This window comes from Hyaena hyaena, unplaced genomic scaffold, assembly GCF_003009895.1.
Source record: "Hyaena hyaena isolate Hyena2069 unplaced genomic scaffold, ASM300989v1 scaffold_632, whole genome shotgun sequence".
In the NCBI taxonomy this organism is placed as follows: Eukaryota; Metazoa; Chordata; class Mammalia; order Carnivora; family Hyaenidae; genus Hyaena; species Hyaena hyaena.
This window is the reverse complement of record NW_024081263.1, coordinates 1,096,863-1,124,668: the sequence shown is the minus strand read 5'-3', so window position 1 is coordinate 1,124,668 and position 27,806 is coordinate 1,096,863. Positions and strand designations below refer to the sequence as shown.

The following is a 27,806-nucleotide window of genomic DNA, read 5'->3' as shown; positions in this document are numbered from 1 at the left end:
CACAGCCAGATCGCTGCGGTCCCGATGAGTCAGGCTTTCCTTCCGCGGTTGTGGGCTGCGTGATGTGTACTCACGAGGCGCCGCAGCCACCGGCCCATCTCAAGGCAGGCGATGGAACCTACCATGTGGCAGATGAGCGGAGACACTGGAGAGAGAAAATGCTGCTTTCCCCAGACTGGTAGAGTGGTCAGTTCTGCCCGATACCGCTGAGGTGTACGCTCAAAACGGGGAGAGTAAAGGATATGGGGAGGCCCTAGGGACAGAGCGTATGACAAGGAGAGGACTGTCAGATGGGCTAAGCAGCTCCTCCTGTGGCTGTCGGCCCACAACCTTGGACTGTGCAAAGCGCCCTGGACCTGAAACAGACATCTCAAGATCTGAAACCTTAAGCGAAGTCCCAGCTGCTGAATGTGTTCCCCTCTCTCTAAAGTGTGGAAGGAACACACAGAACAGGCTTAATTAACCTCTTGTTCACTCTCCGAAGGCGCTCCTCTGTTGCGCCCTGCTCCGGCTTGTTCCCCAAACCCAAAAATGCAGGAGACAGCACTAGAGGGGACCCCAGCACGCAGGCGGCTACTGAGGCTGGTCTTGGGATTCCTTGAAATGCCAACTTGTGCAAATAAACCACGCATCTCGGTAGGATTCTGCAGCACCGGCCCCTCTCCCCGCCCCAGGTAGGCTACATCCTGCCCTGGCTTCCAGCAACTCCCAGAATTTCCTGAGAGGTAAGGGTCGGGAAACAGAAGAAGCACCTTCTCGCCTCCCTTCCTGTGGAAGCCACCAACCAGAGAGTTGGTGGATTGCAACTGTTTTGAATGAGTCTGCTTAAGTTCCAGCACCATGGGGAGCTGGGGAGCAGTTCGCCTCCCTGGAGAAAGCTAGCGGGACCTGGCTGTCTGTCTATGCCGCCTATCTCGGAAAGCTGCTCCCAGGGCAAGCCCCATCTTTCCTGTCCCTTTGTCCTTTATTCCCCCAACTAAAGATACACACATGCTCCCCCCCCACCCCCCATGGCAGAGAACAGCTGAGCCGGGAGAAGCTGAAGAAAACAGCTTTTTATTTGTTACTATAAGAACCAATTACAGAATCCGAGGTTAAAAAAACGGACAAAAGATCTTTATTTCTGAGAATTGGCGTACAAAAGGCAGAGGGGACAAGGAGAGGGAAGGAAAAGAGAGCATGGGCTGGGGTTGATGCCAGCTTAGGGGCCTCAAACTCCAATTAGGAAAAGTCCGGACACCGGACAAGAAGAGAAACCCCCATTAGAAAAAAAGAAGATATAGACATGGCAGTCATGGCAGTGCACGCCCCCCTCCCCCAACCAGGTACCATCACCTCCTATCAAATTTACTCTTCCCCTCCCCCGTCCCCTTTCACAAAGGGAGGCAAAATTTTTAAAAAATTAAAAAACCCTCCCCCCCGAAACTGTCCAAGACAACTGTGGGTCCTACCCCCCAAAACAGGCTAGGTTCCCACAATGGACCAAGTTCCTGCAGTGTGCCCTCCACCACCAGGCGTGGAAGGGGACAAGCCTCCAAGTGGTAACACCAGAGGGCGCCCCGAACCCTCCGAGGACACACACTCACTTGCTCCCTCCCTCCCTCACTTCTCATTCCCTTTGATACTAGAGGGAAGGGAGGTTGGGTGCCCTGGGCACCCGCCCTCTAGCTTTCAGCCCACCTCCCTCCCTCCCTGCAGGTGCTCAATCCTCCAGGACAATGGGCTCGTTGGTGCTGGCAGGATGTGACGGTGCAGAGAGTGGGACCGGGGGCCGCACTGCAATCAGTGGTGGCTTCACCTTCAGGGGCAAGTTGGGCCGCCGGGCAGCTCGCCGCATCTCCAGGTGGGTCAGAGCCTTCCGCAGGGCCCTGGCCAGGAAAATAAGAGTGGAATGAAGAAGGCTAGGACCCTTGAGGTAAACCACCCCTCCCCTGCCCGCCCCATTCCATGCCACAGTTCTGCCTTTTGGCCCATTCTGTCCTGGCATCCCCATGCTGTACCCAGTCTTCCTGGAGCTGGCCTTGCTCAGAACGCCCATTATCCTTACTCACCAGTCTGGGTTGTCAACCTCTCAGCCCCTCCTACGATGAACTCCCTACCTCGTATCCTTTGTGGCCACAAACACCACAGGATTGGGGGCATCCGCCGGGTTAAGTTTCTGACGCTTGGCTGCTGGCTGTGAGCTTGAGCGAATCCCTGAGGCCAGAGGCCTTCCATTGGCAGAGAAGGGGACCGCTGGCCCTGCCATCTGGAGTTGGGGGAGAGGGGAGCAGGCAGCACAGTGAGAGAGGGCTCACAGATCCCTAACAGAAATACAAGCCCGCCCAGTCAGCCCGGCCCACTCCAGCCATCAACTCACAGTCTCATAGGCCCGTTTCACCATAATGCCCCCCAGCCCCCGGTTCTGGGTCAGCTGGTTTCTGTTGATCGGTGTCTTGGTACCCCGAGGTGTTTTTGGTTTCAGAGGTGCCTGGGCCACTGCCAAGAAAAAAAAAAAATCAGAAAAGGGTTGGAGAACTTTCACGTTTTCTCTTCTCTATGTAGTTTCTGGGGGCATCCCCAAAAGCGGCCGGGCAATTCCCATGGGAGTGTGACCTCAGCTCACTATGGTAATATGGGACAGCTTACAAAGACCATCATTAGCCTCCAAGAGTACAGTGTGTCACACTAAATCTCTTTGGACTCTGATAGTAAAAGGATGACAGTGACCCTGTTCCCTAACTGGTTCCCCATCCCATCCCCACAGTCTGGTTCCCCATCCCATACCCAAATCTTTGACAATAGTTGCCAGGGGCAGCCGCACCAGAGGGTGAATCTTCAATGGAGTCTTTGCAGCCTTAGGAAGCCGAATGGAGCCTGGAGAGCAAAGAGGAAAAGCTTCTGAAGGGGCTTCGCTATCCAGGCCTCTCCTATGGCCAGGAGCCACATCTAATCTCCTACCACACTGCTGTGGCCTGCTGTCCCTGTTGTCATTAAACCTGCAGAGAACACCGGTCTCTACCTTCCGGCCAGAGCACCCCGGCCTGCCACTAGCCCCACCGCCCCTGCCCTTACACTCTGCCTTGATGGCATTGGCATTGATAGGGGCATAGGGTCGTCGGGCAGCCCTCCTCGGCTGTAACAGGTCCCTGCACATGCGTCTGGCAAGACGGGTCAGCTTTGTGGTCTGAAGCAGGAATGTTTGCCTGTTCTTAGCCAGCAGCTTGGCCCGGTTGGCGCTGGTCGTATAGGGGGAGAGACTTTGGGCTTCTGGTCGAGACAAATGACCCCTCGAGTGTGGCTCCTGGAAGACAGAGAGAGGAAAAAGGGAGCACGTGGGTGGGCACGGAGGCTCCCTTCTTTCCTTCATTCTCTGCCCAAAGCCGTTTATTCCTGCCTGATCTCGACTGCGTCCCAACCGCCCTGTCTCCCCAACCACCACCTCCCCACCAAGCTCACGTCAACATGCTTACCGCCCTTCCCTGCCCGTTCCCCGTCCGTCCTTACTGTTGTGCCCCGAGCAGCCCCCTCAAGCTGGGTCGGCGTCTTCAGTCCCCCATACTTCTTCCAGTAGATCCAACAGGAAGCACAGAGGCGGCACTGCATGTTAGGTGGGCCCCAGGCGTACCACTGTGCAGACTGTGTGGCTGCAGGAGCATGGAGAAGGGGGAGTGTGGGACAGACACGCCACCTGAGCCCCTTAGGTCTCCTCGGGCCAGAGGAGACCCCACCCCCTGCCTCCCAGGGTCCCTGACCCTCCCTGGAACTCACTGTGGCAGCTCTCGCAAGTCAGGCCCTTCTGGAATCCAGCCCCGTTCATGCCAGGTTTCGAGCCCACGGAGATGATCTGGTTAGGATTTGGCTTAGTACTAATGGGAACAGTGTGGGGAGGAACCAGGAGCCGGTCAAGAAAGAGAGTCCACGTCCACCTCATCCCTATCATTTGACCCTCTGCCCTTGACTCTCCTGCCCACCGCCAATCACTGAGAAGAGCACTGAGCGGGGGTGGGGGGGGGCGGGAAGAACACATGCCGGCCTCCCCTGCCTACCACACTTACTAGGTGGGGATATAGACTTGTTTTAGTTTGCTGTCTGCTTCAGCAGCTTTCAATCTTTTCTGCAAGAAGGGAAAACAGAAAGAGAAGGCTCAGGGCACCTCCACAGGACCATGTCATCAACTTTAAAGGCAGGGGTGAGCAGGAGGCCCCCGGCCCAGCCTTCCCAGCCCAGCCCGTACCTGCTGAATGTAGCGGTCTGTGGTTTTCCACATGTAATAAAACTGGACTATGCTGGCGAGTGACTTCCAAGGCAGCTAAGGAGGCAGAGGGAAGACAGCTGAGCTGGCGCCTGGCCCCAGGTCCTCGTTCCCTCACCCGCCATCTCTTCCACCTCTCATCCCAGCCCCGTCCACTCACAAAATCCTGGCGAATATCATTGAAATCCTTGCCATACTTCTCCAGGGCCTCCTCAAACAGCATGGCCTCCGAGGCCGACCACTCCTCCATCTCGTCCCGACATAGCACTGGGCCCCCCTGGGGCACCAGGGTCGACATGGCTTTGGCCAAGTCGTAGCCATTCCTCTGCAACGTATCCATCGCGTGAAACTGCAGGGAAGGTGGGAAGCAACGGAGATGGCCTGAGACCCTCCACGCCGGGCTCTCGGGGACCCTTCCTCTGTCCCCAGGCGCTGCGGGTCCCCACAGAGCCCAGCCCGCCCGACCGCCCAGCAGCCTCTGCTCACCAGCGTGATATCTCGGGAGGCAGCAGCTGCACTCATGTGCAGGCTTGGCTGCCGAATGGAGCTGCTGCAATCTAGGGCTCTGGCGAAGGTCCCCACAGCCCTAAGGGAGACATTGAGAAGTCAAGAGGGAGAGAAGGAAGCAGGAGCGGCCCGAGGAACTCAAGCCGGAGGAGGAAAACCACACAGGCCACAACAACCAGTCAAGTCCACCTCTGAGAGTCCGGTGCAGAGCGTGCCCACCTCCCCCAGCCCGTCTCGCCCATCCACCCACCCCTCACCGGGCCACCACGAGAAACTGATCGATCTGCCGGTCCGTGAGAGGGTTGTCTGGGTCCCAGACCTTCATCTCCATCTTCTGCTGGTTCCGATTATCAGATTCTCCTGGGGAGCGGGGCGGTGGCAACATCAGGGAGGATAAAAGGGGAACAGGGGCCTTGACGCAACGGCACCTCATCCTCCCCCTCGCCTCCTGCCTGGATTCTAGCGGCCACCTCAGCTTTCAGCCTTTTCTTCCTCTCGGTGCCCACTGGCCCCTTTCCGGTGCCCAAGGTGATGGCACAGAGCCCTGAAGGCCATGGGGCCCTAGGACTCCAGGGCACACCGCTCACGGGGACGATGACGTTACAGGACTCAGTGGCCACTCGCTCTCGTCCTGTTGCTTACCCTCTGCCAGGCGATCTGGGATCTCAGCTTGGTATTTGCACCCAACTCGGATCTCCCCCTGATCAGCTAGAAGTGTCTTCTGCACGGGGTCGAACACCAGTGAGTAAAAGAAGCAGTCCTGGAGACGGGGGACAAAAAATCTAAGCGGGCGGCACTCCTCAGAGGCAGGGGCGGAGGGCAACATCCAGGGTTCCCATGACCGGCCGTCTGTGGACCTGACCCTCATTCCAGCCGTACTCTTCTCTTGCCTTCTGGCGCATCCCCACCCCCTCCTTCTCCCCACACCTCTTTCTCACCTCCTTTTCCAAGTATTGGCTCAAGATGTCGGTCTCGTTCAAGAGGGTCACACTGCATTTCCCCCTAGGGAAGAGAGGTCCAAAACCCTGGGTGAGCTCCTGGTTCCCTCTGCCTGCACAGCACCCCCAATATGCCACCCCCCTTCCTCTCCATCTTCTAAAGAAGTGCTCGCAGGCCACGGTGGCCCTGATCGTCCCATACCTTATGTGGGTGGCTGGTAACGATTCAAACTGCCGAGAAAGGAAAAGCTCCCGGTGCTTCAGTTGGTGTCGCTGCTGCTCTGACACCCCCGGCTGCTTTGACTCCTCCTCAAACTCCCCTGGGAGAGGAAGGAGGAAGAAGTCAAGTCGGAAACGAATTCAGAAAGAAGCCGCCTTGAAACTCTAACTGGGGGAAAACGCTTCCTATCCCGCCTGGTTTCTTCGCGCTCCCCAGGCATCTGCCTTTTATACCCTCAGCCCACCAGCTTGCCTGCTTGGCCCTCTCCCCCATTGCGGTCCTCCTGGCTCCCCATCGCCAGTGCCTGGGGAACAGCTGCTGAGAGTACAAAGAACGCCAGAGAAACCCATCCTAATCCCAGGAACCGATGCTCAGACGCCACTCAGAAAGCACGACTCTGCCCACACTAGGCCCAGCAGGAATATCACACTCGCGTCTCCTGCTAAACCAGCCGGAGGTCCAGAAACCCAATATGGTGAAAAACTGTCACATAAGGTGGTGGTTACTAGTCCTTCCTTTCAGATTTCAGGAGATCCTTTGCTCCTGAGCATCAGGCAACGCTCGCAATCCTTCACCGTCCACTTGGCTACTCAGTTCGTGGGGCTTCCAAGGACAATACCTCCCAAGCCAGTGCCAACACCTTCCTTCCCAGGAGCTGTGACTTGCCCCGAACCCTTGGTGAAAAGGGTTAACCTGGCTGGGTGCCAACCAAAGCGGGAGGGGGCAGGAGAGCCACAGGCCCAGGCTCATTGGTGCATTGTTCCCAACCTCAGGGAGAAGGGGGGTGGGGGTGCAGCGGGCTCCACCCCTCTGCCTGTGTGCTCCGGAAACCCTGTGCTGAAACCCTGTGTGAAGGCAAGGGGGGACCACACCCCCCACCCCTTCTGATTGGACAAGGCCAAGGTCAGCCCCTGCCAGATGGGCCTGGAAACCCCAGAGGGCCAGAGAACTTGGTAGGCCTAGCTCCTAGTTAACCCCTTCATGCTCAAAGCAGCTTGAAATAAGGAAAATAATTTAAGAAGGAAGAACAAGAGGAAGAGGAAAAACAGCCAAAGCAGGAAAGGAAAAAACAACTAAGGAAGAGAGGAGCTGTATTTTTTAAAAGAAGATGAAATCATAAAGGAAGGGAAGGCAAAAGGGAAAAACGTAAAATGGAGTGGAGACCAACTGAAGAAGAGGTGAGAAAGCGGAAAAAGGGCAAAATAACTTCCCGAGCTTCCTCTTCGGCCCCTTCAGTGTGTTCTCCCCACCTCACCACCTCGTGATCACACATTGAGGCTCCTTCCCTGTTATGCAGGCTTCTAAGTAGAATCTCTTCCTCTTCACCTTGACCTTTATGCTCACCAGCCATTGTCCCAATGTACCCAAAACGGCCCCTCAGGGTCCTGCTTCTCTACTCCTCCTCCCCTGTTTACATACTATCATTTCCTTCACACCTATCATCCGGATACACACACACACACACACACACACACACACACACACACACACACACAGCCAGGTCCTGCCTCTCCTTATCATTGTCTCTCCACCCTGCATCCAACCCCAACGTGTAGAAACAGGCCTCCTGTGGACCAGGCATTTCCCACTCCCGAACTCACAGCCCGCTCTGGGCATGCTACCGGGGAAACACCTGCAGAGACATGCCCAGACCTCAGATCATGGGAAAGGGGGAGACAGGGAGGGTGGGGGTGGGGTGGGGGTACAAAGACACTCACTGGCATTGCTATCAGCCAGGCTGTTGAGGCTACTAGAAATGTCCCTTCGCCGGAAAAGGCACACAACCTTTGCCTCCACGTTGCCATTTGCTGTCTAAGGGTGAGGGAGAAAACGGCAGTTAAAATTGGTCGTTTTAAAGTGGAAACACACAGGGGCACCTGGGTGGCTCAGTCAGTTAAATGTCCGACTTCAGCTCAGGTCATGATCTCACGGTTTGTGGGTTCAAGCCCCGCGTAGGGTTCTGTGCTGAACGCTTGCTCAGAGCCTGGAGCCTGCTTCAGACTGTGTCTCTCCTTCTCTCTCTGCCCCTCCCCCGCTCACACTCTGCCTCACTTTGTCTCTCTCAAAAAAAAAAAGTAAAAAACAAAAATAAAAAAATAAAGTGGAAACACACAAAGAAGAAGCAATGGTGAAGTAGTTTCCAAAGGGTGAAAATAGAAAGACCCAAGAAATTAATGATTCTTTTTTTTTAAGAGAGAGCAGCATGAGGTGGGGAGGGGAGAAAGAGAGAAACAGAGAGACAGTATCAAGCAGGCTCCACACTCAGCATGGGGCCCAACTCGGGGCTCCAACCCATAACCCTGAGCCAAAATCGAATCGGACCCTCAACCCACTGAGCCACCCAGGTACCCAAGAAATTATAAATAAAAAGTCTTACATTGAGAGACAGACTTCCAAACTCCCCCCCCCACCCCCCACCCCGCCTCAGACTTTCCTTTTCCTTAGCCCCCAAGAGAAAGAATAGGAAAGTTCCCACCTGGCTCTCAAAAGCCTTTCCTGAATACACCGAATGAATGAATGAATGAATGAATGAATAAATGAATGAATGAATATGAATGGGCACTAAGGATAGGGCTAGTTTCCTCTGGATCTCTCTCTTCCACCTGAAGTTAGCGACCTCAAAAGAAAAAGATCCTCCTGGAAGGAGGGAGGTCCCGGAAGGGACAGGGGTGGGACTCTGCTCCACTCACCTTGTTGAGCTCCTCAATCCGTCTAACCAGGTAAGGATTGCTGGATGAATTCTCAAAATAGACGTAATCTGTAGGAGAGGGTGGGGAAGCACCGGGAAGATCAGAGGAGACGGGAAAGCCAGAGCACCAGGGTAGGAGAGAAAGGAGGCGGGAGAGGACCAAAAGAATAAGGGTCCAGGTAGAGAGAACGCTGAAATGTGGAAGTAGAGAGACTACGGAAAAATAAGGGATTTCCCCCCCCCCGCCACCACCCCTGACCACCTAGTTCAAATATCCGATCTTTCGCTCAAAAGTGAGCCTTAACGAAGAGACAAGAAGTAGGGGGTCCCCCTGCAGTTCCCACAATTCAGCGATGTAGTTGCACCCCGGTATCGGCCAAGCGAGCAATTGTTCGCTCTAGCGCAGGGCCCTCGCCTTTCCGAACCCAGGCGCACAATAACGCCCCGGTGAGAGGAAGCCTCCCGGCGGCTCCCGCTCAGGTGGCAGAGCTGTCGCCTCGGCCCTCCGCGCCCCATGCCTGCCCTGTCAGATCCTTCCGCACCACTTTCCCAGGCCCCACTCCCCGACCCGGGGCCCCAGACACAGCCTCGAGAGTGCCGTCGGGGCAGCCCGCAGGCTCTCCGCGGTGGTGGGGGGGGGGGTCCTCGGCGCCCCGCCGCGTCGCCGTCCCCGCACCTTCGCTCCCTGTGCTCCCGGTTCCGGTTCCGGTCCGCGCTCGGACCACGCCGCCCCGGACGCGGCTCCCCGCCTGCCGGGTGCCGAGCCTCTCCAGCCCCGGCTCCGGCCCCCGACTTCTCCCGCCCCGGGCCCCGCAGCTCCTGCCCCCGGTACTCACCCCCCACCCGGTACATGTTGGCCGCCATGGCCGTTCCCGCCGCCGCCTCCGACCGCACAAAGGGGTCCGGGAGGCGCGCGGGGGCAGGGCTCGGCTCGAGGCGAAGCCCCGAGCGCGGGGCTGGCGCTTCGCGGAAGTCTCGGTCGGGCCCGCGCAGCCGGCACCTCCGCTGCCTCAGCCGTCGCGGTTCATCCCGGCCCGCGCTGTCGCCGCCGCAGCTACCGCCTCACGCCCGGGACGCCGAGGCCAGCGCCGGTCCGCTCGGCCTCTTCCGGAACAAGCTCGGCTCCCGCCGGACCGGAGCCAGGCTCTGGCTCCCCCCCTCCCCCGCGGAGCCCCACCAGACGTTGGGATCTGCCGGCCGCCGGGAAGGCTTGCCCTGCCCGCCTTGGGTTTCGCCTCCTTCCGGAACACCTTCGGCCGATCCGGAGAACAAGGCCCGGCGCTCGGCTCGGGTCGGAGAGCGAGACCCCAGAGATCGGCTACTTCCGGAAGAGGTTCGGCTCCCTCCGGCCAACCGCGGCCCGGCGCTCGGTTATTTCCGTTACAGCTCGGCCCCTCCTCCGAGGGCGGGAGAGGTGCTGGGCTTAACTCTCTCCTCGCCGGAGCCCCTTAACTCCGCCTGCGGCTGCGAAAGACTCGCGCGCCTTTGCGCTGCGCCTGGTTATTTGCAAGCGGCTTTGCCTGTTATTTGCATGAGTGGCCTACGCTCCCCTACTGCATCCACACTCCTCTTTGCCTTCGTCGCCACCCCCACAGGGCCCCGGAGGCGCCCAGCCGCGCCCCACAAAAGGACCGGGAGGCGACTTTGCTTTTGGTTTATTGCCCCTCAGCAGGCGGCGGGAGTCAGGGCCCAGGCTGGGGCTGCCCGGCTCAGCCAGCGGGTCTCTACAGTGTGTGCGGGGGTGTCGTTCGCCCCCTCCAGGGAAACGCGCGATCGGGAATGTCTCGAAGTCGAGGAAGGGTCGGCCCCTGGTCCTGGGGGTTTTGGGTGGGCGGGGCCGCGCCGCAGGGCGGGTGGGTCCCCTCCGGCAGCGGTCAGACATCGAGAGAGGAGGCGGGGGACAGGGAGGGGGTTCGAGAGGGCGTGGCGGGCGCCGGCCCCACGCCCCCAGCGCCCAGCACCCGCCACTGGAAGATGCTGGCGTCCTTGCCGCCCAGCGAGATGAGGTGCGAGTCGTCGTGCGTGAACCGGACGCTGGTCACGTGGCTGCCGTGGCCGCCGTACACGAGGCTCGGAGCCTGGGCGGGAAGGAAGACCGAGTTGCGGCGGCTGCGGAGCCCCGGGCCGGCCCGCCCGGCCCCAGAGACCCCTGGAGGCCTCACCTTGGCGCGCGCGCACGGGTACTGGAACAGGTGCACTTTGCAGAAGTCGTCGGCCACGGCCACCACGCGCTCGTTGTGGGAGCGGCACAGGGAGTTGATGTCGGTGCCATCCGAGCCGTCTGGCCACACGCCTAGCACAGCGGCCGGCCTCAGTATGGGCTCCTCCCCATGGCCACCCACGGCCCAGGCTCCGCACGTTTCCGGCGCTCAGGCTGCCGAGGCCGCCCACAGGCCGCGTTCCAGGCAATCCTTCCCGGTCCCGTCCCGGCAGCCGCTGAGGGCCAGAGGGGCCTCCTGGGCTGGGTCGGCCAGTTTCTTGACACCCACCCCTCTGACACAAGCCGAGCATTTCAAGCCCAGAGGGGGCTCCACCTTTCCCCCCCGCACACACCCCTCCCGCAAGGTTCAGAGACCCTGCTCACCATAGACATGGAAGCCCAGTACGCAGGTGTAGGTGGCCCACTCCCGATCTCGGCTCTCATAGCGATTCCTCAGCAGCCTGCAGCCTCCAGCCACGTCCCCTGGGGAGAGGGAGCCCACCCAACTCAGCTCTCACCCTGCCTTCCGTTGGGAAGACTAGCTTGAGGTAGTGGCATATGATCTGGTCACCTTGGTAGCCCTCAGCCCAGGGCAAAACTCGGCCCCTTGCACTTCCTGAATTCTGAAGTTCTCCTAACAACTTATCACTTCCTCCTCCCTGGCTAAGTCAATCCCTCCACACCTGCCCTGAGAAACTTTTCCGAAACCGGCTTTTCCTAGTACATTCCTCAACTCCCTCATGTCCTCCTGTTGTAAAACTGGGGGGGGGGGGGTCCAATGCACAATATTTCTCCTACCTGGACCATTCCAACTCCACTTCAACCACCTCTCCACCTGGAGCTGCCTACATATTCTTCATCCCCTCCCAACCAGGATCCCCCACCCCACCCCGAAACGAAACCCACCTGATTACCCCATTCCCCATGCTCTCCCCTACAGCCACTCACAGTAAAGGATCTCATAGTCCCCAGAATTGGACATGATGAAATTCCCATCCTTGGACCAGTCAAGGTGAGTGATGAAGCTGGAGTGGCCCTGGGAGCAAGGGTCAAGAGACCAAAAGTGTAGCTACCATTTCCCATCCCCAGGTCCCCCTTAGTGCACACGACCCCTTCGAGGACTTTACCTGCTATGGCAATGCCCCACCCTCCACCCCAGCTTCCTCACCACACAGCGGCCAAAGCGGCTGGACTTCGCACCATCACTGGAAACGCTATAGATGTAGATCATGTTGTCATGGGAACCGATGGCCAGGTAAAACCCATCTATAAAGACAGTCACTCAGAGAGGGAAGGGCCAGGGACAGGTCTGGGTCCAGGGTGGGGGTGGCTCCCACCTGGGCTGTACCGGACCACTGAGAGCTGCTCATTGCCATCAGTGATGTCAGACACGATCTCTCTGGTCTCTGTGTCCAAAACCAGCCACCTGGAAGGGGTGGGGGGGAAGCAGGTGTGAGGTTACCGGTCCTGGGCAGGGGGGTGGGTGGCAAGTGGGAGAGCCTCAGAGACACCAGCAGAAAGGCTGTGGTGCAGACAGGTTGCGGCTGCATTCTTATGCCAGGAAATGGGAAGGGGGTAAGAAGAGAGAGAGGCTGAGGGGCTTCTGATGCCTCTAAGGGAAGAGTACAGGATCTTCTGGAGTCTGTAAGCCTGTCACTGCCCTGTGTCAGTCTCTCTCTTGTCCCTCCTATCCTCACAGCTTCTCTATCCTAAGCTGCCCCTCCCAGGCTCAGAGGGGAGAGTGGTTGAGTGTGATGACAATTGCCACAGCAAAGCAGGGGAGGCCCAGGCTGCAGAGAAAAGAAAGCACTGAGGAGTGAGAAGGTGCCATTGCGCCTCCAGAGCAGGCAGCCGCCACCCTCCTCCTCCGCCACCCCGTTACACCACCCCGTTACCAGGGGCCCTTCCCAAAGCTCCTTCTTTTCCCTCCCAGGAATCCTGGCTCTTCTCACCTCCCTGTGTTGAGTCCCACGGCCACAACTGCCCCGCTGGGGTGGAAGTCAGCACAGAGACCAGTCTCCTGGGAGGGGAGAGAAAGTGAATTCAAGAAGATGCCTAGAATTCTAGTGAAGGTTCCTGGATGGACATCTCGTCATGTTGGTAACACCAAAGCCTTCTCCTCCCAAAGATGAGACAGGGAGGAGAGGGACAGTAGACCTGGGGTGGCGGCGGGGTGTCACTGGAGCCTAAAAGCAGGTGATACTCGACATATTTAACAACCAGAACTGAGCTGGGAGGCTGTGCCGGAGATTAGCCATTTGTTGCTGGATCACAGGGAGGCTTGGGGGTTGGGGGCACTGGGGGGCAGTGCTCAGGGGGCACTGGAGGCTTCTGCACAGAAGAATGCATTTTGGTAGCCAATATAGCCATACCAGTACAAGGTGGCTGCCACTGGGGAGAAGGAAAAGGGAGGCTGGGGAAGGAATGGTGTCCACAGAGGCCATGGTGGGTGTGGCACTGGGGATCCAGGGGCTCTACCTTGAGGTCAATGCTCCAGGCCAGCGCATGGCCCTCCCCATCCCACAGGCAGAGCTGCCGGTCATGGCCACAGGTGAGAAAACGGTTCTGGAAGGGATGTGTGCAGAGCCCCCAGAGCTCATCCGTGTGGCCCTGCAGCAGATCACAGGCTGTTACCTGTGCCCCTCCTCAGTAGCGCTTCCCGCCCTCCTCCCCGGAGCCCTTGGCCCCCCAACCTGGATCACAGGGGTGAAGCCCTGGGCCAGATCTCCCCTCAGCAACGCATTCTTCGTGGTTCCCACCAACAGCTCCGAGCCCAGCCCCTCAGCGATGGCCCGCACGGCCCCAAAGTGTTCAGGAATCTGCAGAACGGTGGCATGAAGTCAGGGGCCCTCTAACCCTACTCTTCCCCCTCCCTCCTTCGACCCCAGGCTAGCCCTCACCTCAGCCTCCTGGAGAGCCACCAATCCTGGCCCCCACTGGACCAGCCGGCGGTCCCGTCCGCCACCACTCAGTACAGTCCCATCCCGCCGGAGACACAGGGCAAAAATGGAACCTTCGTGAGCATGGGCCTGGGCCACAATCCCATAGGTCTCTGTTGGCAAAGTCACGAGTGGGTCACGCTGTGGGGGCACAGGGAAGTGGGGAACAGAGGCAGCCTTGGCCGTCACAATACAGTAATAACTCCCAGCCGCTGGGTACCTACTGAGTGTGATCTCTGATCCTCAGCTATTACTTTACCCAGTTCACAGACTGGACAACCAAGCCTCAAAGAAGTGAGGTAACTTCCTAAAGGCCGTACAACTAGTGGCAAAACTGGAATTTGAATCCAGGATCTGGCAGACGCCAAAGTCCCAGCCATGTTGCCCCTACCCTTCCAGATGGGCCTCCTAGAGGGGCGTGGTCCAGAGATCTATCACCTCTGGGTACTAGACTCCCCAGATGCCACCCCGCAACCACATACCTTTGGCCCCACCCCTGCCTGGGGTCCTAGCATCTGGGAGGCTCCGTCCCCAGGTGAGAATGTTCCCCTCGGAGTCCCCTGTGAGAATGTCTCCATCCGGGAGGAACACAAAGCAAGGGACAAACTTGGGTTTCTTGTATTTCTAGGGGAGAGAGCGGGGGTCAAAGGGAAGGCCAAAGACTGAAAGTCACAGACCCTTGTCAGCTGGGTGGTATCAGGCTCTACGGTACTCAGACCACCACTTCCATCTCCACTCTGTCCTCCCCCACCAGCCCGCACCCATCCACACCTCACCCCAAAGACACCCTGTTTCCGGGTGAGAGCCCCGTTCCCAGGAGCCCCTGCTCCTCCACTCCAGTTCCAGAAGTGGACGTGTGATTTCCCACTGGTGACAATGCAGCTGCTGTCGCGCGGGCTGAAGCCAACGGCCAAGACTGAGTCATTTGTACTCTGAAGGGAAGATACCAGATTCAGCCACCCCAAGCCCTGAGCACCTTCACTTGACTTGACTCTTCAGTTTGCAGCCTGATAGCCAGTCTGCTGATTGTCCCGAAACCCGCGGACAAGCCTTCCTTCTGGACCCTGGTCCCCTAAGGGCACCCCTCCCTGTCACTCATGATGCCAGAACCATTCTAAAACCTAACACATCGTCCCTCGGGAAGCCAGAACTTCTGTAGTCCCCTTTCACAGCCTCAGAGAGGCTAGGAGGCTTGCTCCAGGTGACCCGGCCAGAAAAGAAATCAACGTATGTCTGCAGCTTTCTATACTTCACTGCCCCCAGCTCCCTAACTGCAGTGCCCCGCCAGGCCACCCGGACTCCTCACCTTGATCTCAGCCAGCTTTGTGCCCCGGCTGCAGTCCCACACGGACAGCATGTGCTCATTGGAATCATCCACCACACAAAGAAAAGCACCCTGATCCTGAGAATGGGAGCGCACATGGGAGGGGCTGAGTGAGGCCTAGAGGTCTGTGGGTTCACGGTCATTAGGCAAGGGCTGCCATCAGAAGTTGAGTGGGCGGGAGAAGTGGACACCTGCCCCTTAGGAGAACTGGCTGAGTCGGGTTCAGGAAGGTCAGAACTTCTGAGGCTTCCCGGGGAAGTCCCAGAATGGGGTTCTTGGACAAGGAAGATGGGGGTCTAGAGGCTCTGGGGTCAGCTCACCGCAACTGAAAAGGCCAGGGCTCCCACGCCGCGCTCAAAGGCCCCCAGTCCAATCTCCTGCAGCTTAAGCAGTGTCTCTGAGTCCCAGACGTGAACCACAGGCTGCAGGGGCTGGGAGAGGAGAAGGGGTCAGGGGTATGAAGGAAAGCCAGGCTGGAGTTTCATCCCGACTGCGGGTATTGGGCTTTGGCCTTACCTTTCCATCTTTATCCACTCCAGCTGTCTGTCCTGAGGCTACGCGAACACCATCGGGGTGGACGGCCAGACTAAGTGGGGGGAGGAGACACGCTAGGGAAGGGGGTCGGTCTCTCAAGACCCCTCAGGACACGCTCTCCGCGCTCCCAGAGCAGCAAGGCGACTCTTCTCTCCTGCTCGTCCACACGGACCCAGACCCCACTCCTGCCGAAACCCACCAGCCCCATGCCTAGAGCCGCCCACTCCCAGGCCTCAGGTGCCTCACCATCTAACGCAGTCCGTGTGGCCCCGGTAATGTCGCTGGCCGCCACCTCCAGGACCCCCTGGGCCTCCCTCAGGCCGGTACAGCACCACCACACAGGCGATAAAGTAGATCACCTCCCCAGAGCGCAGCACAAACAGATTAGAGCGGGAGTCACGACCCCTGTACCCGTAACTGGAGTGGGGATCACAGTCAAGGAAAGGGTCAGATCAAGGGCAGAATGAGGAAGAGGGGGCAACGGAAGACCTTCTGGCTGGCAGCACCATCGGCAGAGGATGGTAGGGGAGAATTCAGAGGGCTCCCTGATCCCGCGGGCCCAGGGGGAAACCATTAAGAAGGGGGAGGTTCCCAAGATGGTTAGGTAGTTCCTGGGGGATTTGGAGGGGGGCAGGATACACCCAGTCAAGGCTGAGGGTCTCCGGGGGTGGGCCGCTGGGCAGCTCCTCAAGGCTGCGGATGCCAGACGGGATGTACATGGTAATGGGGCGGCCGCGAAGGAACATCTTCACTGAGATGCCTTCTACAGAGAAAAGGGGGGTGTCAACCACCACCCGGCAGCCTCCCCTCCCGGAAAGCCGGAGCAGAACTCTACCCACCACACCTCACAGGTCCCCCAAAATAGCTCTTGGGGCTGTCGCCCAAACCCTAACTCCGCCATCCAAGTTCTTCCCTCCCCTGTACATACCCAAATTGTAGTTGCTTCTTCGAGACCCAGGCCCCCCGGGGCTGGAGAGGGGGTCTTTGCCCCCACGGCTGTTGGGAAGAGAGAAAAGCATAGGGATGGGGTCAGGTCCCAAGACCTAAGTGGGGAAGGGCAAGACACAAGAAAGGAGGTTACTCTGGAGACCTACAGAGTCACCTCTGCGGCCCTTTAGTTTGCATTCGGAGTATTCGGGGTCCCAGAGTAGATGGGGACTCCCTGCTCCATGTAAGAGATGAGAAGGTTTAGGCTCAAGGGGCTGAGCACACAACACAAAGCTAGGCTTGTAAGAGCCAGGGCAGCATGATGGGAGGGGGAGGGGGGAGCTCTTTCCTCTAGACTACCAGGCTTCTGGTTGACCTTTTCATTTCTCTGTCGGTAAAATGGGACCAAAGTGGATCCAGAATGTACACCAGCGCTGCCTTTCAGGGATCTGGGAGGTAAGCAAGAAAGTCTTTATCTCTCAAGAGAAAAGCAGCAGATGAATCCCACAGATAGCTGTCATTGGATAAAAACCGTAGTAATATCTCTTCCGAGAATAAAGGGGAAACCAAGGACATGACGAGTCCTGGGGCCTGTACAGACTCTGAGACAATTATGCTCAGCCACTAGGATTTCCCCTTGCTCTGTTGAAATAAAGCCTGGTCGGTTGGGGGGTGCGGGGCAGGGCTGAAACCCTGAAAATCATGACAGCTTTTGGTACCTCTCAGACTCTTGGAAGGTACGTGGTGATACGGTAGAACCGGAGTCAGGAAGAGGAGGGTTGGGATCCTAGCTCTGGCTGTGTGACCCAAGCCAAATGACTTACCCTCTCTGAGCCTACTTCCTCACCTGGACAATGAACAGCATGAGCCCACCTAACCCCCCAAGGATGTCGTGGGAACTGAATGAAATGGAGGAGATTGAGTTTAGCACAGTGCCAGGTACACAGCGGGGGCCCCCGGAGGGCTTGTTCCTTTCTTTCTGTTGGGCCCCCCACCGCACCCAGGGAAGTGAGGTAAGGGATGTGGAAAGTCAAGAGCCTGAGCCTGGGGTGGGGTGGGGCAGGCTGGGGGCTGGGGGAGCCTCCTCTCCCACCTCTCTGTGCTCCCTGACCGCAGTAACAGGTTGGCCGAGGAAGCCGCCTTCCGGGAGAGCTTCTGCCGAGGCCGCTCGGAGGGGGATGACGAGGAGGAAGAATTTCTCCGCGCCCTGGTAGGAGCACAGTGAGCTGGTAAAGATCAGGATCATTCCCTCTCCTGGCGCTTCCCGCCCCCCAACCTCCAGCCCTCCTGGCCTCTGCCACAGGACACTTACGTGTCAGCGCGCTGTGGGGGCTGCACAAGCCTGAGGATCCCTGGGGGGCCCGGGGAGCCACTGCTGCTGCTGCCCCCTCCTTCAGACTGGGTCCCACTAGGCTCTTCACCGCCCCCCTGCGGGGCTGGGGGCCCATTGCTCAGGCCAGGGGGGCCAGGGGACGGCTCCATCTCCACCTCGGTCTCCGTCTGCGTGCCCCGGCTCACCAAGGAGGGGCTGCATGTGGGTGGCAGTCCTGGGGGGGCTGCAGGGCTGCTGGGGAGACAGTGAATCAACCTGAGGCTCCCAGAGCCCCTCAGGAGAAGAGGGTGTGACCACCTGCCTACCTGTCCCTTGTAGGAGCGGGGGCACCAGAGTCCTGCAGGGAGTTTGGGGGCGCCTGCAGCCGCAGCAGGCGCAGGGCTTCTGCCAGGGCTGCCTTAACCAGCTCCATCTCCTTCTCCTGCACCTGAAGCCGCCGGCTCAAGGACTGCAGGGCCTCCTGAGCGGGGCCCTCACCTGGGAAAAGCGCAAGAAGCACTCAGAATGTACCCACCACCTGAAGAAAAGGGTTGAGGGGATCCTGACTTCCCTCCAACTTTGCATTCGTCCAATAGCACCGCCCCCCTCCCCCTCCAAGCAGCCCCAGGCTTGGAGGCTGGCCCGGAGGGGAGGAGGCGGGTGGTAGAGGATCAAGGGCCTCCTTCTGGCAGGGCAGGCGAGGAGCCTGGCAGAGCTCCCTTCCTGCTGCTGTCTCAGCCTCCGCAAAGACAGGGAGTACCATGCAGTACCAGGGGGGAAATATGGAGTACTGCCCAGGAACGTGGGAACCACACAGGGAGGCGCGGCGCCGGCGTGGGATGGAGGCCCACCCCAGAGCAAAAGCTCAGGTCTCCGAGGAAGGCAGAGAAACTGAGGAGGGGGCGCGAGAGAAGAGGGGGCCAGGAGAGGACAGTCATCTGAGGGCTCACAGGACCGGGAGGAGCGATCCAGAATGACAGGAGAGGGGATAAGTGGAGACGGAGTCACAGTCAAGGTCCCAGGGTAACGGGTCAGCCGTAAAAACGACCCGAAATACCGGGAGAAGAGGCCCGGAATAACACAGGGGGCAGAGAAACACCGAGGGGCCCAGAGTAACATGGGGAATAGGATGACGTTGAGGAAGCTCGAAATGACAGTAGGAGATCCAAATAACTAGGGAGAGCGACCTGAGGAACAGTGGAGGATGCTCAGAACCTCTGAGGCCGAGGAGCACGCGGGGACGCCGCCAGACAGCCGTCGGGCACTGGCAGCGGCCGACCGGCCGGCGCTCTGGGAAGGGGCACGCCGCCCGCCCCGCCCCGTACTCACCGGGCCCCCCGGCCCCGTCCATCCGGCCCCCGGCTTGCTCCGAGCGGCGGCGGCGGAGGAGGCTTCTAAGCCGCCGGGGCCATGGCCAGGGAGAGGGGAAGGGGAAGCACCCCGGGGCGCGCGCGCAAGGGTGCCGTGCCACCCCCCGGGGGCGCTGTCGGGCGCGGGGAAAGGGCCTGGAGGGGGCGCTGTGGGGCGGGGGCGGCAGGCTCCAGGACCCGCCGGGGCCTCGGACTCTCTCGGGGCCGCTCTCGGCTCCCGGGGGTGGGGTGGCGGGGCCGTCCCGGGCCCCAGCGCCGCGGCACAAACAGGCGCCGGACGCGGAGCCGCCAGGAAGCGCGGGAGGGGGGGGCGGGACGGGGGGGGGGCCGGGCCGCCTGGTAACCCCTCCCTGTCCGGGCCTCGCGGCTCAGTACCCGGGCAGGGCTAACCAGCTGACCCCCGGACCCCCTCCGGGCCTCCGCCCTCCAGGCCCTTCCGGGATCCCCGCCCCCTGACTCCCTGGGGTCCTCTCTGGTCTCGGAGTCCCTGCCCCTAGCCCTTAGGTGCAAAGCCGACCGGCCCCTCCCCACTTCCGCGAGGGGGCAGGGGCGGGGTCATGAAATGGGCCTTTGGCCCGGGGGCGGGGCTTTTCCTAAGGGGCAAGGCCAAGGCATCTCGAATTGGGGCTGGCAGGGGCCAGGGCAGCGGGTTATTAAGGATGGGGGTGGGAGGATTCCCAGGGTATTGGGGTCAGGGTGGCATTAGCCCAGCTCAAGCCGGGCTGGGCTGACTCAGCACCCTGCGTCTGCCAACCCTCCTCCCTGACAGCTCTGCTTTCCCTTGGGCAGAGATGGGAGATGGCGCCGGTGTTGCCCCTGGTGCTGCCCCTCCAGCCCCGCATCCGTCTGGCACAGGGGCTCTGGCTCCTCTCCTGGCTGCTGGCGCTGGCCGGTGGCCTCACCCTCCTGTCTAGCGGACACCTCCAGGTCCAGCTGTGGCAGCTCAGCACCTTCTTGGCTCCCTCCTGCCCATTTGCCGCCCTGCCCCGAGTTGCCCTGGCAGCTGGTGCGGTGGCTTTGGGCACAGGGCTGGTGGGTGCAGGGACCAGCAGGGCCAGCCTGGACGCAGCCCAATACCCTCCCTGGCGGAAGGTCCTAGGCCCGCTGCTGGTGGCTGCCACTGCTGGGGGTGGGGGTCTTCTGGTCCTGGCCCTGGGCCTGGCCCTGGCTTTACCTGGGAGTCTGGACACCGGGCTGGAGGAGGGCCTGGGGACTGCCTTGGTTCACTACAAGGACACAGAGGTGCCAGGACACTGTCATGCCAAGCGGCTGTTGGATGAGCTGCAGCTGAGGCACCAGTGCTGCGGGCGCCACGGGTACAAGGATTGGTTTGGGGTCCAGTGGGTCAGCAGCCGGTACTTGGATCCCAATGACCAGGACGTGGTGGAGTGAGTGTTTTGTTTCTCTCCTTCCCCACCCCACCCCCAACTCCTCCTGGTCTCCTTCCTCTCTTTTTCCTCCTCCTCCTCCTCCTCCCTTGAAAGCCACCTTACCCGGGACAGGCAATAGAGTGTAGAGATTGAGAGAATGGGTTACAGATGGGCTGGCTGTCAGGCGTGTGACCCAGGGCATGTTAGCAAACTGCTCAGGGCCCATTTCCTCATCTGTAGAATGGAGATAATGGGACCGCTCTTACAGACCTATTGTGAGGATAAATGAATTATGCATGCCTGGCACACTGTAAGCCAGTCAGTGAAGGTCTTTCATGTTTCCCTTCTCCATTCCCGTGCCCGCCAGCCTTTCCCCTAGGCCTTGACTTCCAGACGCCCTAACTCCCCTGCCCGTCCCTTTGCAGCCGGATCCAGAGCAACGTGGAGGGCCTGTATCTGATCGACGGTGTCCCCTTCTCCTGCTGCAACCCCCACTCACCCAGACCTTGCCTGCAAAGCCGGCTCTCAGACCCCCATGCCCACCCTCTCTTCGATCCCCGTCAGCCCAACCTAAACCTCTGGGCGCAAGGATGCCACGGGGTGCTGCTGGGGCACCTGCAGGGGCTGGCGAGCACGCTGGGCAGCATGCTGGCTGTCACCTTCCTGCTGCAGGTGAGTCAGCAAAGTGTCTGAGGGCTGCCTCCACCTGGGCCTCCTTGCTGCCTCCAGCCCCGGCCCCTGGGCCCGTTGACCCTCACTGACCTCTCTCCCCTTGCTTCCCCTCCCGCCCCCAACAGTCTCTGGTGCTCCTGGGCCTGCGGTACCTGCAGACAGCACTGGAGGGGCTCGGAGGAGTCATCGATGGGGAGGGAGAGACACAGGGCTATCTCTTTCCCAGCGGGCTGAAGGACATGCTGAAAACAGCGTGGCAACAGGGAGGGGCTGCTCACAGGCTGGCACCTGAGGAGGCCCCACCGGAAGAGGCACCTCCTACGGAGGGTCCACCTGAGGCCTAGTGGCCTGAAGCTTGGGGTGGGGAGCGGGAGGGGGGAAGGGGAGGGATGGACAACATTGAAAACCTCACAACTCCATACCAAGGCTCCACGTGGGGGGGGGGGTCCCTGGGATTAGAGGGGTTAAGGATAGTCACCACGCTGGACGGGGGGCGGCAGGAAACTAGGTGTCCGGGGCTTAGCCCCCGTGGCCAGAACCACTGGGGAACAGAGAAAACACAGGGTGATGGGAAAGCGACGTGGGAAGGGCTGGCGACTGCTCCTGGCACACAGACTCAATAAAGCTTTTGCACTGAAACCACCGATCTTCCTTTCGAGGCGGGTGGGGGGCCTGGGAGAACTGATTTCTGTCTGATAGAGAAGCCAGGACTCCTGGGTTTCGACTCTGGGAAGGATCTCAAACGCAAGACCCAGACGAAGGAACGAAGGAAACCACAGGGCACCTCCAGCTTGAGATCTTTTATTCTGGAGGTAGGAGGGGGGTCAGCATGCTCAGGTGGGGAGGGTCCAGCCCCGCTCCTCCAGCCCCCCAGTGCATGCCCAGCCCCAATAAGTTACCCAGTTGCTCAGCAGCCCCCCCTCCCGAGCCCCTGTCCTGCTCCGCCCCAGACAGGGCTGACCTGGCTCAACACAAGGGCCGCTTGTCCCCAGTCTGTGGGCAGTGCCACATGGCAGGCTGGGGGAGGGGAGAAGCAGCTGGGCCACGCCCTGGGGCTGAGGGGGCAGAGGGGCCGACGCCCCTGGCTCTGAGGGGTCAGGTCTGGGAAAACTGCATCCTGGGCAGGCCAGGGGCCCAGTCCCCCAGGTCTGTGCCTGATGAGGTGGTAGTTAGGGTGGGGCCGGCCATCACACCTCAACGGCTGGGTCTGAGCCCCGGCCCTGCCGCTGTAACTGCTCCTCCTGCTTCATCTTGGGCTTCTCCGTCCGCGTATGCCACACCAGAACCTGTCCCGGGAGGGTTTCAGTTAGAACCGGGCCCTCTGTGCAGAACACACTCACTCGCCCCCTCTCCACACACAGCGTTGGCTGCAAAGCGTGAAGGGCAGGGGGCTTTAGTGCCTCTCAAGTGGAGGCCCCTCGCCCACTGTGTGCTCCAGGTATGCCCAGGAGGTGGCCTTCCTTCCCTGGCTCCCCAGGAGACGGCTTTCCTTCCCTGGCTCCCAGCTTCCCCTGCACTAGAGTTAGCAAGGTTGAGTCCGAGCCCCAGAGGGTCCCTCATGGTTCAAACACCCAGCCTGTGATCCTCCTCCCCAAGGCCTTACTCCACTTCCCCGCACCCCCCAGCACCTTGCCGTAGCCCAAAGCCGGCGTTCTGCCCACCTTCACCCCTTACCCGAGTGCAGTTAGCGGCCCGCGGCTCCAGGTCCTTGGGATCCACGAGGTGGCTCAGGAGACTGCTCTCCAGGTGGCCCCGGGGAGCAGTAGCATCAAACTGGGCGTTGGGTTTTGCCAACAGCAAGGGCAGGGCAACAGCGAATCCCGCCATATCCACCGGGAAGGGCCTGTTGGGCTCCCAGGCCGTGTGGAAGCCCACAACCCGGCCATCCTGGACCCGAGGGCCCTCAAATCGCAGGCCGCCTACCAGCCCCACAGGCCACACTGAGACACCACGGGTCCAGCGCATCTGTGAGAGGTCAGGAGAGACAAGCAGACAGGGGGTGGCCCAGGGGCAAGGGAGCAGCGGGAAGGACCGCCGGGGTCACTCCGCCCCACGCGCCCCACCGCTCCCCCTTCTCACACAGCGGCCTAGAGCAACACTGGTAACCAAGGCAACGGGCGAAGCTGGCCCCGCCTGCCCTCCTTCCCCCTCCCCCCCTCCCCCAGCGCTCACCTCCTCAAAGAGCTCCCGGCTGTAGGTGTTGTCATCATCCGCAAAGTATACGACTCCCCGGGTGCCTGCCGGCGGGGGGTCCTTCTCTCCCCCGACAGCGCCCCCTCCGCTCCGGAGCCAGTCCAGGGCCCTGTTCCGTTGTTCTACACCTCGGGGCCGAACCCAGCCTGGCTCACCCTCCCTGAGCCGCTGGGCCTTGGGGGTGAGGACGGCCAGGTGTGTGAAGAGGAGGCCCGAGGCAGCCAGCAGCCCAGAGACCAACGGAGTGGGGCCCTCAGCATCCTCCACCAGCAGCCAGTGCAGCCGGGGCACCAGGCTCAGCGTCTGGGACAGCCGCACCAGCTCTGCTTTTTGAACCAGCCTGCAGGGGGAGAGATGGAGAGGGGGGCAAGGGCTGGGCGCCGTTTGCTCCCTGCAGCCAGTATACATAGCTTCTCCTGGGCCCCTTCTAGTATCCCCCGTGGTCCTTCCCTAGCCCCCACACCTAAACTCCTTTTCTCGCCTGTCAAGTTCGCACCGCAGGTGAGTCCCTCCCCTGTTCCTGCAGCTCATGTCTGTCACTCGCTCTGGTTGTGGGAGACTACAAGTTAAGGCGCACAGGTTCGGAATCAGACAGCTCTGGGTTTGAATGCGAGCTCTGTAACTTATTAGGTAAGACACTGGAGGGAAATGGGTCAGATCGCCCCAAGCCTCAGCTTGCTCTGCTATCAAATGGGAATAACAGTACTTTACAACAACGTCATCTCAAAGATGAAATTATAATGACCTTCTAAAATACCCTGAGGACCAGGTCCTCCTCCTCCCGTGCTTGGGTTCCCAGGTAGAGGTATTTAGAGGAGGCCTTTGCCTCCTTCCTCTCCGGGGGACGATTTTCCGGAGGATAGACAAGAAACTGGGAAGGGGTGGCCCAGTTTATCCTTCTAGGCTTCTTTATCCTTCAGATCGGTCTGCCTGTCCCAGGTTGGGTGCTGTGTGTGTGTGTGTGTGTGTAAGGGGACAGGGTCACAGCTGGCTGTGCCTAGATGTCAGCCGTCTGATTTCAGGGAGGTGTTAGCAGTCTCTTTAGCTGTAGATCCAAAACCGTGTTCCCCAGTTGGTTTGTATCAATCATAAAGCCACGTTTTAATTAAAAAAAAAAAAAAAAAAGTCAAGTCCTTAGCACAGTGCCTAGTGGAGAATAAACACACTAAATCACAGCTGGCGTAACTGGTATGACATAAGGCCAAGCCCTTTTCTATCTCAGTTTGGTCAGGGGGCTCAAGCTTTCTCCCCAAAAGATCCCCGAGAGAGAGTTAACTCTCGGGCAAGCTCCACGTTTCTTTGAAACTTTATGGCTCTATCTTAAAATTTGCCAGGAACTCTGTATCCCCCTATCACAAGGGCAGCCCTGTCCATGGAAATGGAAAAACGACCATTTTCTCACACATCTTTGAGGAAGCGTGTGGCTCCTCTATCCTGTCACTTGGCATGCCCTAGTTTGGGAAACAGCCCCTGGCGCAGTGACTCCCCAGACTCCTCCCTGACCCCCGCCTCCCGGCCCATGCCAGGCCTCTTGGGTGCACCAGAGCCCATACCTGGCGTAGGTGGGGGTGACAACATAGATAGTAGGCAGGGCCTCGGGTTCAGGGGGCTGGGCAGGGGCAGGGGGTGGGCGACGGAGATCAGCCTGCAGCTGGGAAATCCTCAGATCCTTCTGCCGAAGCTGTTCTGCTGCTGCCCGCAGGGGAGGGAGGCAGTCACATGGCTGGCCTGGTCCCAGGAAGCAGGGATGGGGGCAGAGAACCACAGTACGTTGAGCACCCCCAAAGGGGCATAACCTTCTCGTTCAACTCCCAGCCAGCGCAGCCAGCTCCTGACACCTTCCCCAACAGCCTCGTCTACACCCCTGGTGGCTGGATCAGCAGCCCCCTCCAGCTTCAATAAATTCCATCTGTTACAGCTTTCATTCGGATATTGAGCTGATCATCCGCCTCCAATCCCATCTACCTGCTGGTCCTCATGTTGCCTTCTGGAGCCATAAATAAGTCAATCTCCTGAAACGGGGCAATCTTTTAAATACCTGAGGACCAAGCCTGGTGTCTAAACCTCTGAATAGGAGGCAACATTCAATCTGTTCCCTTGGCTACGTAACCAAAGACTCATAAAATTCATTGATTCCGTGATTGGATAAATATTTATTGAATGCTCCTCGTAGAAGGCACAGCCTTAGGTGCTGGGGATGCCGCAGGGAGCAAAGGAGACATGACCCCTGCCTTCACCGAGCTTTCAGTTTAGTAGAGGAGGCAGACACGGAGCAAAGAAACAAATTAGTAAAATCATTACAAATTGTGATAAGGGCCGCGAAGGGAAGACGTAAGATAGAAAATAAAAGAGACTCCGGAAAAAGAATAGTTACTCTAGCTAGGGTGGTCAGGGAAGGCCTCTCTGAGGCGGTGACATTTGAGCTGAGACCGGAAGGATGAGAAAGAGGACGCCAGAAAGGAGCTGGGAGAAAAGCACTGCAGCCAGAACAGGTTAAGAGCTTGAGGGAGCAACGAGCGTGGGCTTTTCGAGAAACTGTCATGCAGCCTGGGTGGCCGGAGCAGAGCGAGCCAGTGGGGAAGGAAACGGGGTTGGAAAGGAGGACGGCACCAGGATCATGCGGGGCCTTGCGGACTCTGGGAAGGAGTCTGCATTTCATCCGAGGTGCGGCGGGAAGCCGCGGTGCGTTCTAGAGAGGGGAGTGCGCCCGGCGGCCGCAGAGGGCTGTCGGAGGGCCGCGCCGGCTGAATGGTGTCTGCGCGGGGGTTCGTCCCCAGGGCGGGATGCAAGGCGGCCGGCGCCCTCGGACGGGCCCGCCGCACCCCCGCCCCGCCCCGCTCACCGAGCTGCACCAGCGCGTAGAGGAGGCCGGCGATCGACACCAGGAAGTAGGCGAGAAACACGTTCTTCAGCTTCAGCTTCATGGCCGTGCCGCCGCCGGCGCCCGGGCAGGCGGGGTCCGGGGGGCACGAGGGGTCCCCGCCCCCCACCCGCCAGCCTGCAGACCCCGCCCCTGCAGCGGCCCCGCCCCGCGTCCCGCCTTCCTCACGCTCCTCTCCACCGGCTCTCGGGAGCTGGGGCCGACGGCGCGCGCCCGTGCCCACTTCCGGTCAGTCTGCACACCGCCCCCCGGGTTAATTTCCGGTCCCACCGCCTAGTTCTGGGAACCACGGGAGTGGGTGACGTCATATCCGGCGTGTAGAGCTCGCGTGGCGGGCAGTCAGAAACCTGGTGGGAGCGACTTTGAAACCTTTCCCCTGAGCATCAGTTCCTGTGCCCAGATTTCCTCATTTTCATTCATTTATCTGTCAGTCACAGCACCTAGTAACAGTTCAACAAATACTTGAATGAATGAAATCTGGGACTTCTCATGTCCCAGGCCTGTGATCTGGGTGTCTTGTCACGCATTCCTCACTATTGAATCTTGAGATAGGTGGTATTGTCCCCACTTTACAGACAAGTAACCAAGGTTGGCAAAAACTGTGAAATTGCCATTATGGAGTTTTCTATCCCTTCTAGATCTGTACTGTTTCCTCTGACCATTTCTTAAACAGATGGCAATAGGTGAGGGTAGGGGGAGTCGAGAGTGGGGTGCCAAGGCAGTGGGCCACCTCCCAGGAAAGTGGAAATATTTCTTGATGGTTACGCGTCTGACTTTGGCTCAAGTCATGATCTCCCAGTTGGTGGTTTGAGCCCTGCGATGGGCTCTGCGCTGACAGCATGGAGCCTGCTTGTGATTCTCTCTCCCTCTTTCTGCCCCTGTCCCACTTGCTCTCTCTCAAAATAAATAAAAACATATTTCTTGAGCTGAGAATTCCAAGAACACATCCCCTAACTACTCATACGCACAAGCCTTCCTGAGGAGTCCTTTTCCCTAAAAAAAACAAACAAAAAACAAACCCCTTTAGTTTCTTGTAAAATAGTCTCTAAGACTGGTGGTCAGTCTACAAAATGGAGAGAACCATTTCCCATCACTGAAATAATGAGGATTTGTGAGAACATGGGACAAAATAGCTGTTTCTACTCAAGCGGGACCCCATCAGCTCTGGTCACCACTATTTTATTATTTACTATTTTTGAGAAAGAGAGTGCAAGCAAGGGAGAGACAGAAAGAGGAAGAATCTCAAGCAGGGTCCGCAGTGCCAGTGTAGAGCCCCACCCAGGGCTCAAACACATGAACCACGAGATCATGACCTGAGCCAAAATGGAGTCAGACGCTCAACCAACTGAGCCACCCAGGCGCCCCTGAAATATTTCTAATGTTTATCTTTGAGCAAGAGTGTATAAGCGGTGGAGGGGCAGAGAGAGGGAGACACAGACTATGAAGCAGTCTCCACTCTGAGCTGTCAGCACAAGGGCCGATGCAGGGCTCAAACC

General features: G+C 59.3%; 4 protein-coding genes across 8 annotated transcripts; 1 reads left to right on the top strand and 3 right to left on the bottom strand.

Moving 5' to 3' along the window:
• Positions 1-1,040: 1,040 nt before the first annotated feature.
• MTA2 (metastasis associated 1 family member 2) lies at positions 1,041-9,930 on the bottom strand. The gene is made up of 18 exons (XM_039257688.1): positions 9,425-9,930; positions 8,590-8,657; positions 7,618-7,711; positions 5,882-5,999; positions 5,680-5,743; positions 5,384-5,501; positions 4,999-5,101; positions 4,721-4,820; positions 4,395-4,583; positions 4,217-4,291; positions 4,038-4,096; positions 3,751-3,848; positions 3,487-3,626; positions 3,055-3,283; positions 2,767-2,856; positions 2,360-2,478; positions 2,100-2,248; positions 1,041-1,868 (listed from the first exon to the last, which is right to left on the bottom strand). Exons 1-18 carry the CDS (start codon positions 9,450-9,452, stop codon positions 1,703-1,705), a joined length of 2,007 nt encoding a protein of 668 aa, XP_039113619.1. The 5' UTR covers positions 9,453-9,930; the 3' UTR covers positions 1,041-1,702.
• Positions 9,931-10,226: 296 nt separating this feature from the next.
• On the bottom strand, positions 10,227-19,442 carry EML3 (EMAP like 3). 5 transcript variants are annotated; one of them, XM_039257685.1, is made up of 22 exons: positions 19,154-19,442; positions 18,151-18,322; positions 17,825-18,079; positions 17,606-17,719; positions 16,514-16,581; positions 16,225-16,348; positions 15,832-16,002; positions 15,568-15,637; positions 15,372-15,482; positions 15,034-15,129; positions 14,504-14,659; positions 14,210-14,351; positions 13,689-13,840; positions 13,482-13,607; positions 13,267-13,398; positions 12,741-12,808; positions 12,126-12,214; positions 11,957-12,054; positions 11,737-11,824; positions 11,173-11,271; positions 10,751-10,771; positions 10,227-10,666 (listed from the first exon to the last, which is right to left on the bottom strand). In XM_039257685.1, exons 1-22 carry the CDS (start codon positions 19,173-19,175, stop codon positions 10,254-10,256), a joined length of 2,787 nt encoding a protein of 928 aa, XP_039113616.1. In that variant the 5' UTR covers positions 19,176-19,442; the 3' UTR covers positions 10,227-10,253. The 5 variants fall into 5 exon arrangements, with proteins under 5 accessions (XP_039113616.1, XP_039113617.1, XP_039113613.1 ...); XM_039257686.1 differs by having other exon boundaries at positions 17,825-18,076; positions 19,154-19,441; XM_039257682.1 differs by having other exon boundaries at positions 10,363-10,666; positions 10,751-10,881; positions 19,154-19,435.
• A 191-nt stretch (positions 19,443-19,633) lies between these two features.
• ROM1 (retinal outer segment membrane protein 1) lies at positions 19,634-21,602 on the top strand. The gene is made up of 3 exons (XM_039257687.1): positions 19,634-20,582; positions 20,990-21,236; positions 21,362-21,602. The coding sequence occupies exons 1-3, from the start codon at positions 19,993-19,995 to the stop codon at positions 21,578-21,580; spliced, it is 1,056 nt and encodes a 351-aa protein (XP_039113618.1). The 5' UTR covers positions 19,634-19,992; the 3' UTR covers positions 21,581-21,602.
• Positions 21,603-22,021: 419 nt separating this feature from the next.
• On the bottom strand, positions 22,022-26,536 carry B3GAT3 (beta-1,3-glucuronyltransferase 3). Its single transcript, XM_039257723.1, has 5 exons — positions 26,272-26,536; positions 24,983-25,157; positions 23,409-23,769; positions 22,911-23,201; positions 22,022-22,522 (listed from the first exon to the last, which is right to left on the bottom strand). The coding sequence occupies exons 1-5, from the start codon at positions 26,351-26,353 to the stop codon at positions 22,424-22,426; spliced, it is 1,008 nt and encodes a 335-aa protein (XP_039113654.1). The 5' UTR covers positions 26,354-26,536; the 3' UTR covers positions 22,022-22,423.
• Between the last annotated feature and the right edge of the window lie 1,270 nt (positions 26,537-27,806).

Bases quoted from the DNA above. Each gene is read 5' to 3' on its own strand.
- MTA2 (XM_039257688.1), bottom strand. From the start codon at position 9,452: ATGGCGGCCAACATGTACCGGGTGGGGG. The intron at 5,102-5,383 runs GTAAGCAACAGG...CCCGCTCCCCAG, and splicing joins CCCAGATCGCCTGGCAGAGG to GAGAATCTGATAATCGGAAC. The intron at 2,249-2,359 runs GTGAGTTGATGG...CCCCAACTCCAG, and splicing joins TGAAACGGGCCTATGAGACT to ATGGCAGGGCCAGCGGTCCC.
- EML3 (XM_039257685.1), bottom strand. From the start codon at position 19,175: ATGGACGGGGCCGGGGGGCCCG. The intron at 15,130-15,371 runs GTGAGCTGACCC...TCCCATTCTCAG, and splicing joins CCCTGGCCTTTTCAGTTGCG to GATCAGGGTGCTTTTCTTTG. The intron at 10,667-10,750 runs GTGAGGCCTCCA...CTTCCCGCCCAG, and splicing joins ACCCGTGCGCGCGCGCCAAG to GCTCCGAGCCTCGTGTACGG.
- ROM1 (XM_039257687.1), top strand. From the start codon at position 19,993: ATGGCGCCGGTGTTGCCCCTGGTGCTGCCCCTCCAGCCCCGCATCCGT. The intron at 20,583-20,989 runs GTGAGTGTTTTG...GTCCCTTTGCAG, and splicing joins AATGACCAGGACGTGGTGGA to CCGGATCCAGAGCAACGTGG. The intron at 21,237-21,361 runs GTGAGTCAGCAA...CGCCCCCAACAG, and splicing joins CTGTCACCTTCCTGCTGCAG to TCTCTGGTGCTCCTGGGCCT.
- B3GAT3 (XM_039257723.1), bottom strand. From the start codon at position 26,353: ATGAAGCTGAAGCTGAAGAACGTGTTTCTCGCCTACTTCCTGGTGTCG. The intron at 25,158-26,271 runs GTGAGCGGGGCG...TCCTGGGACCAG, and splicing joins CTACGCGCTGGTGCAGCTCG to GCCAGCCATGTGACTGCCTC. The intron at 22,523-22,910 runs GTAAGGGGTGAA...CTCCCGGGACAG, and splicing joins GGGCCGCTAACTGCACTCGG to GTTCTGGTGTGGCATACGCG.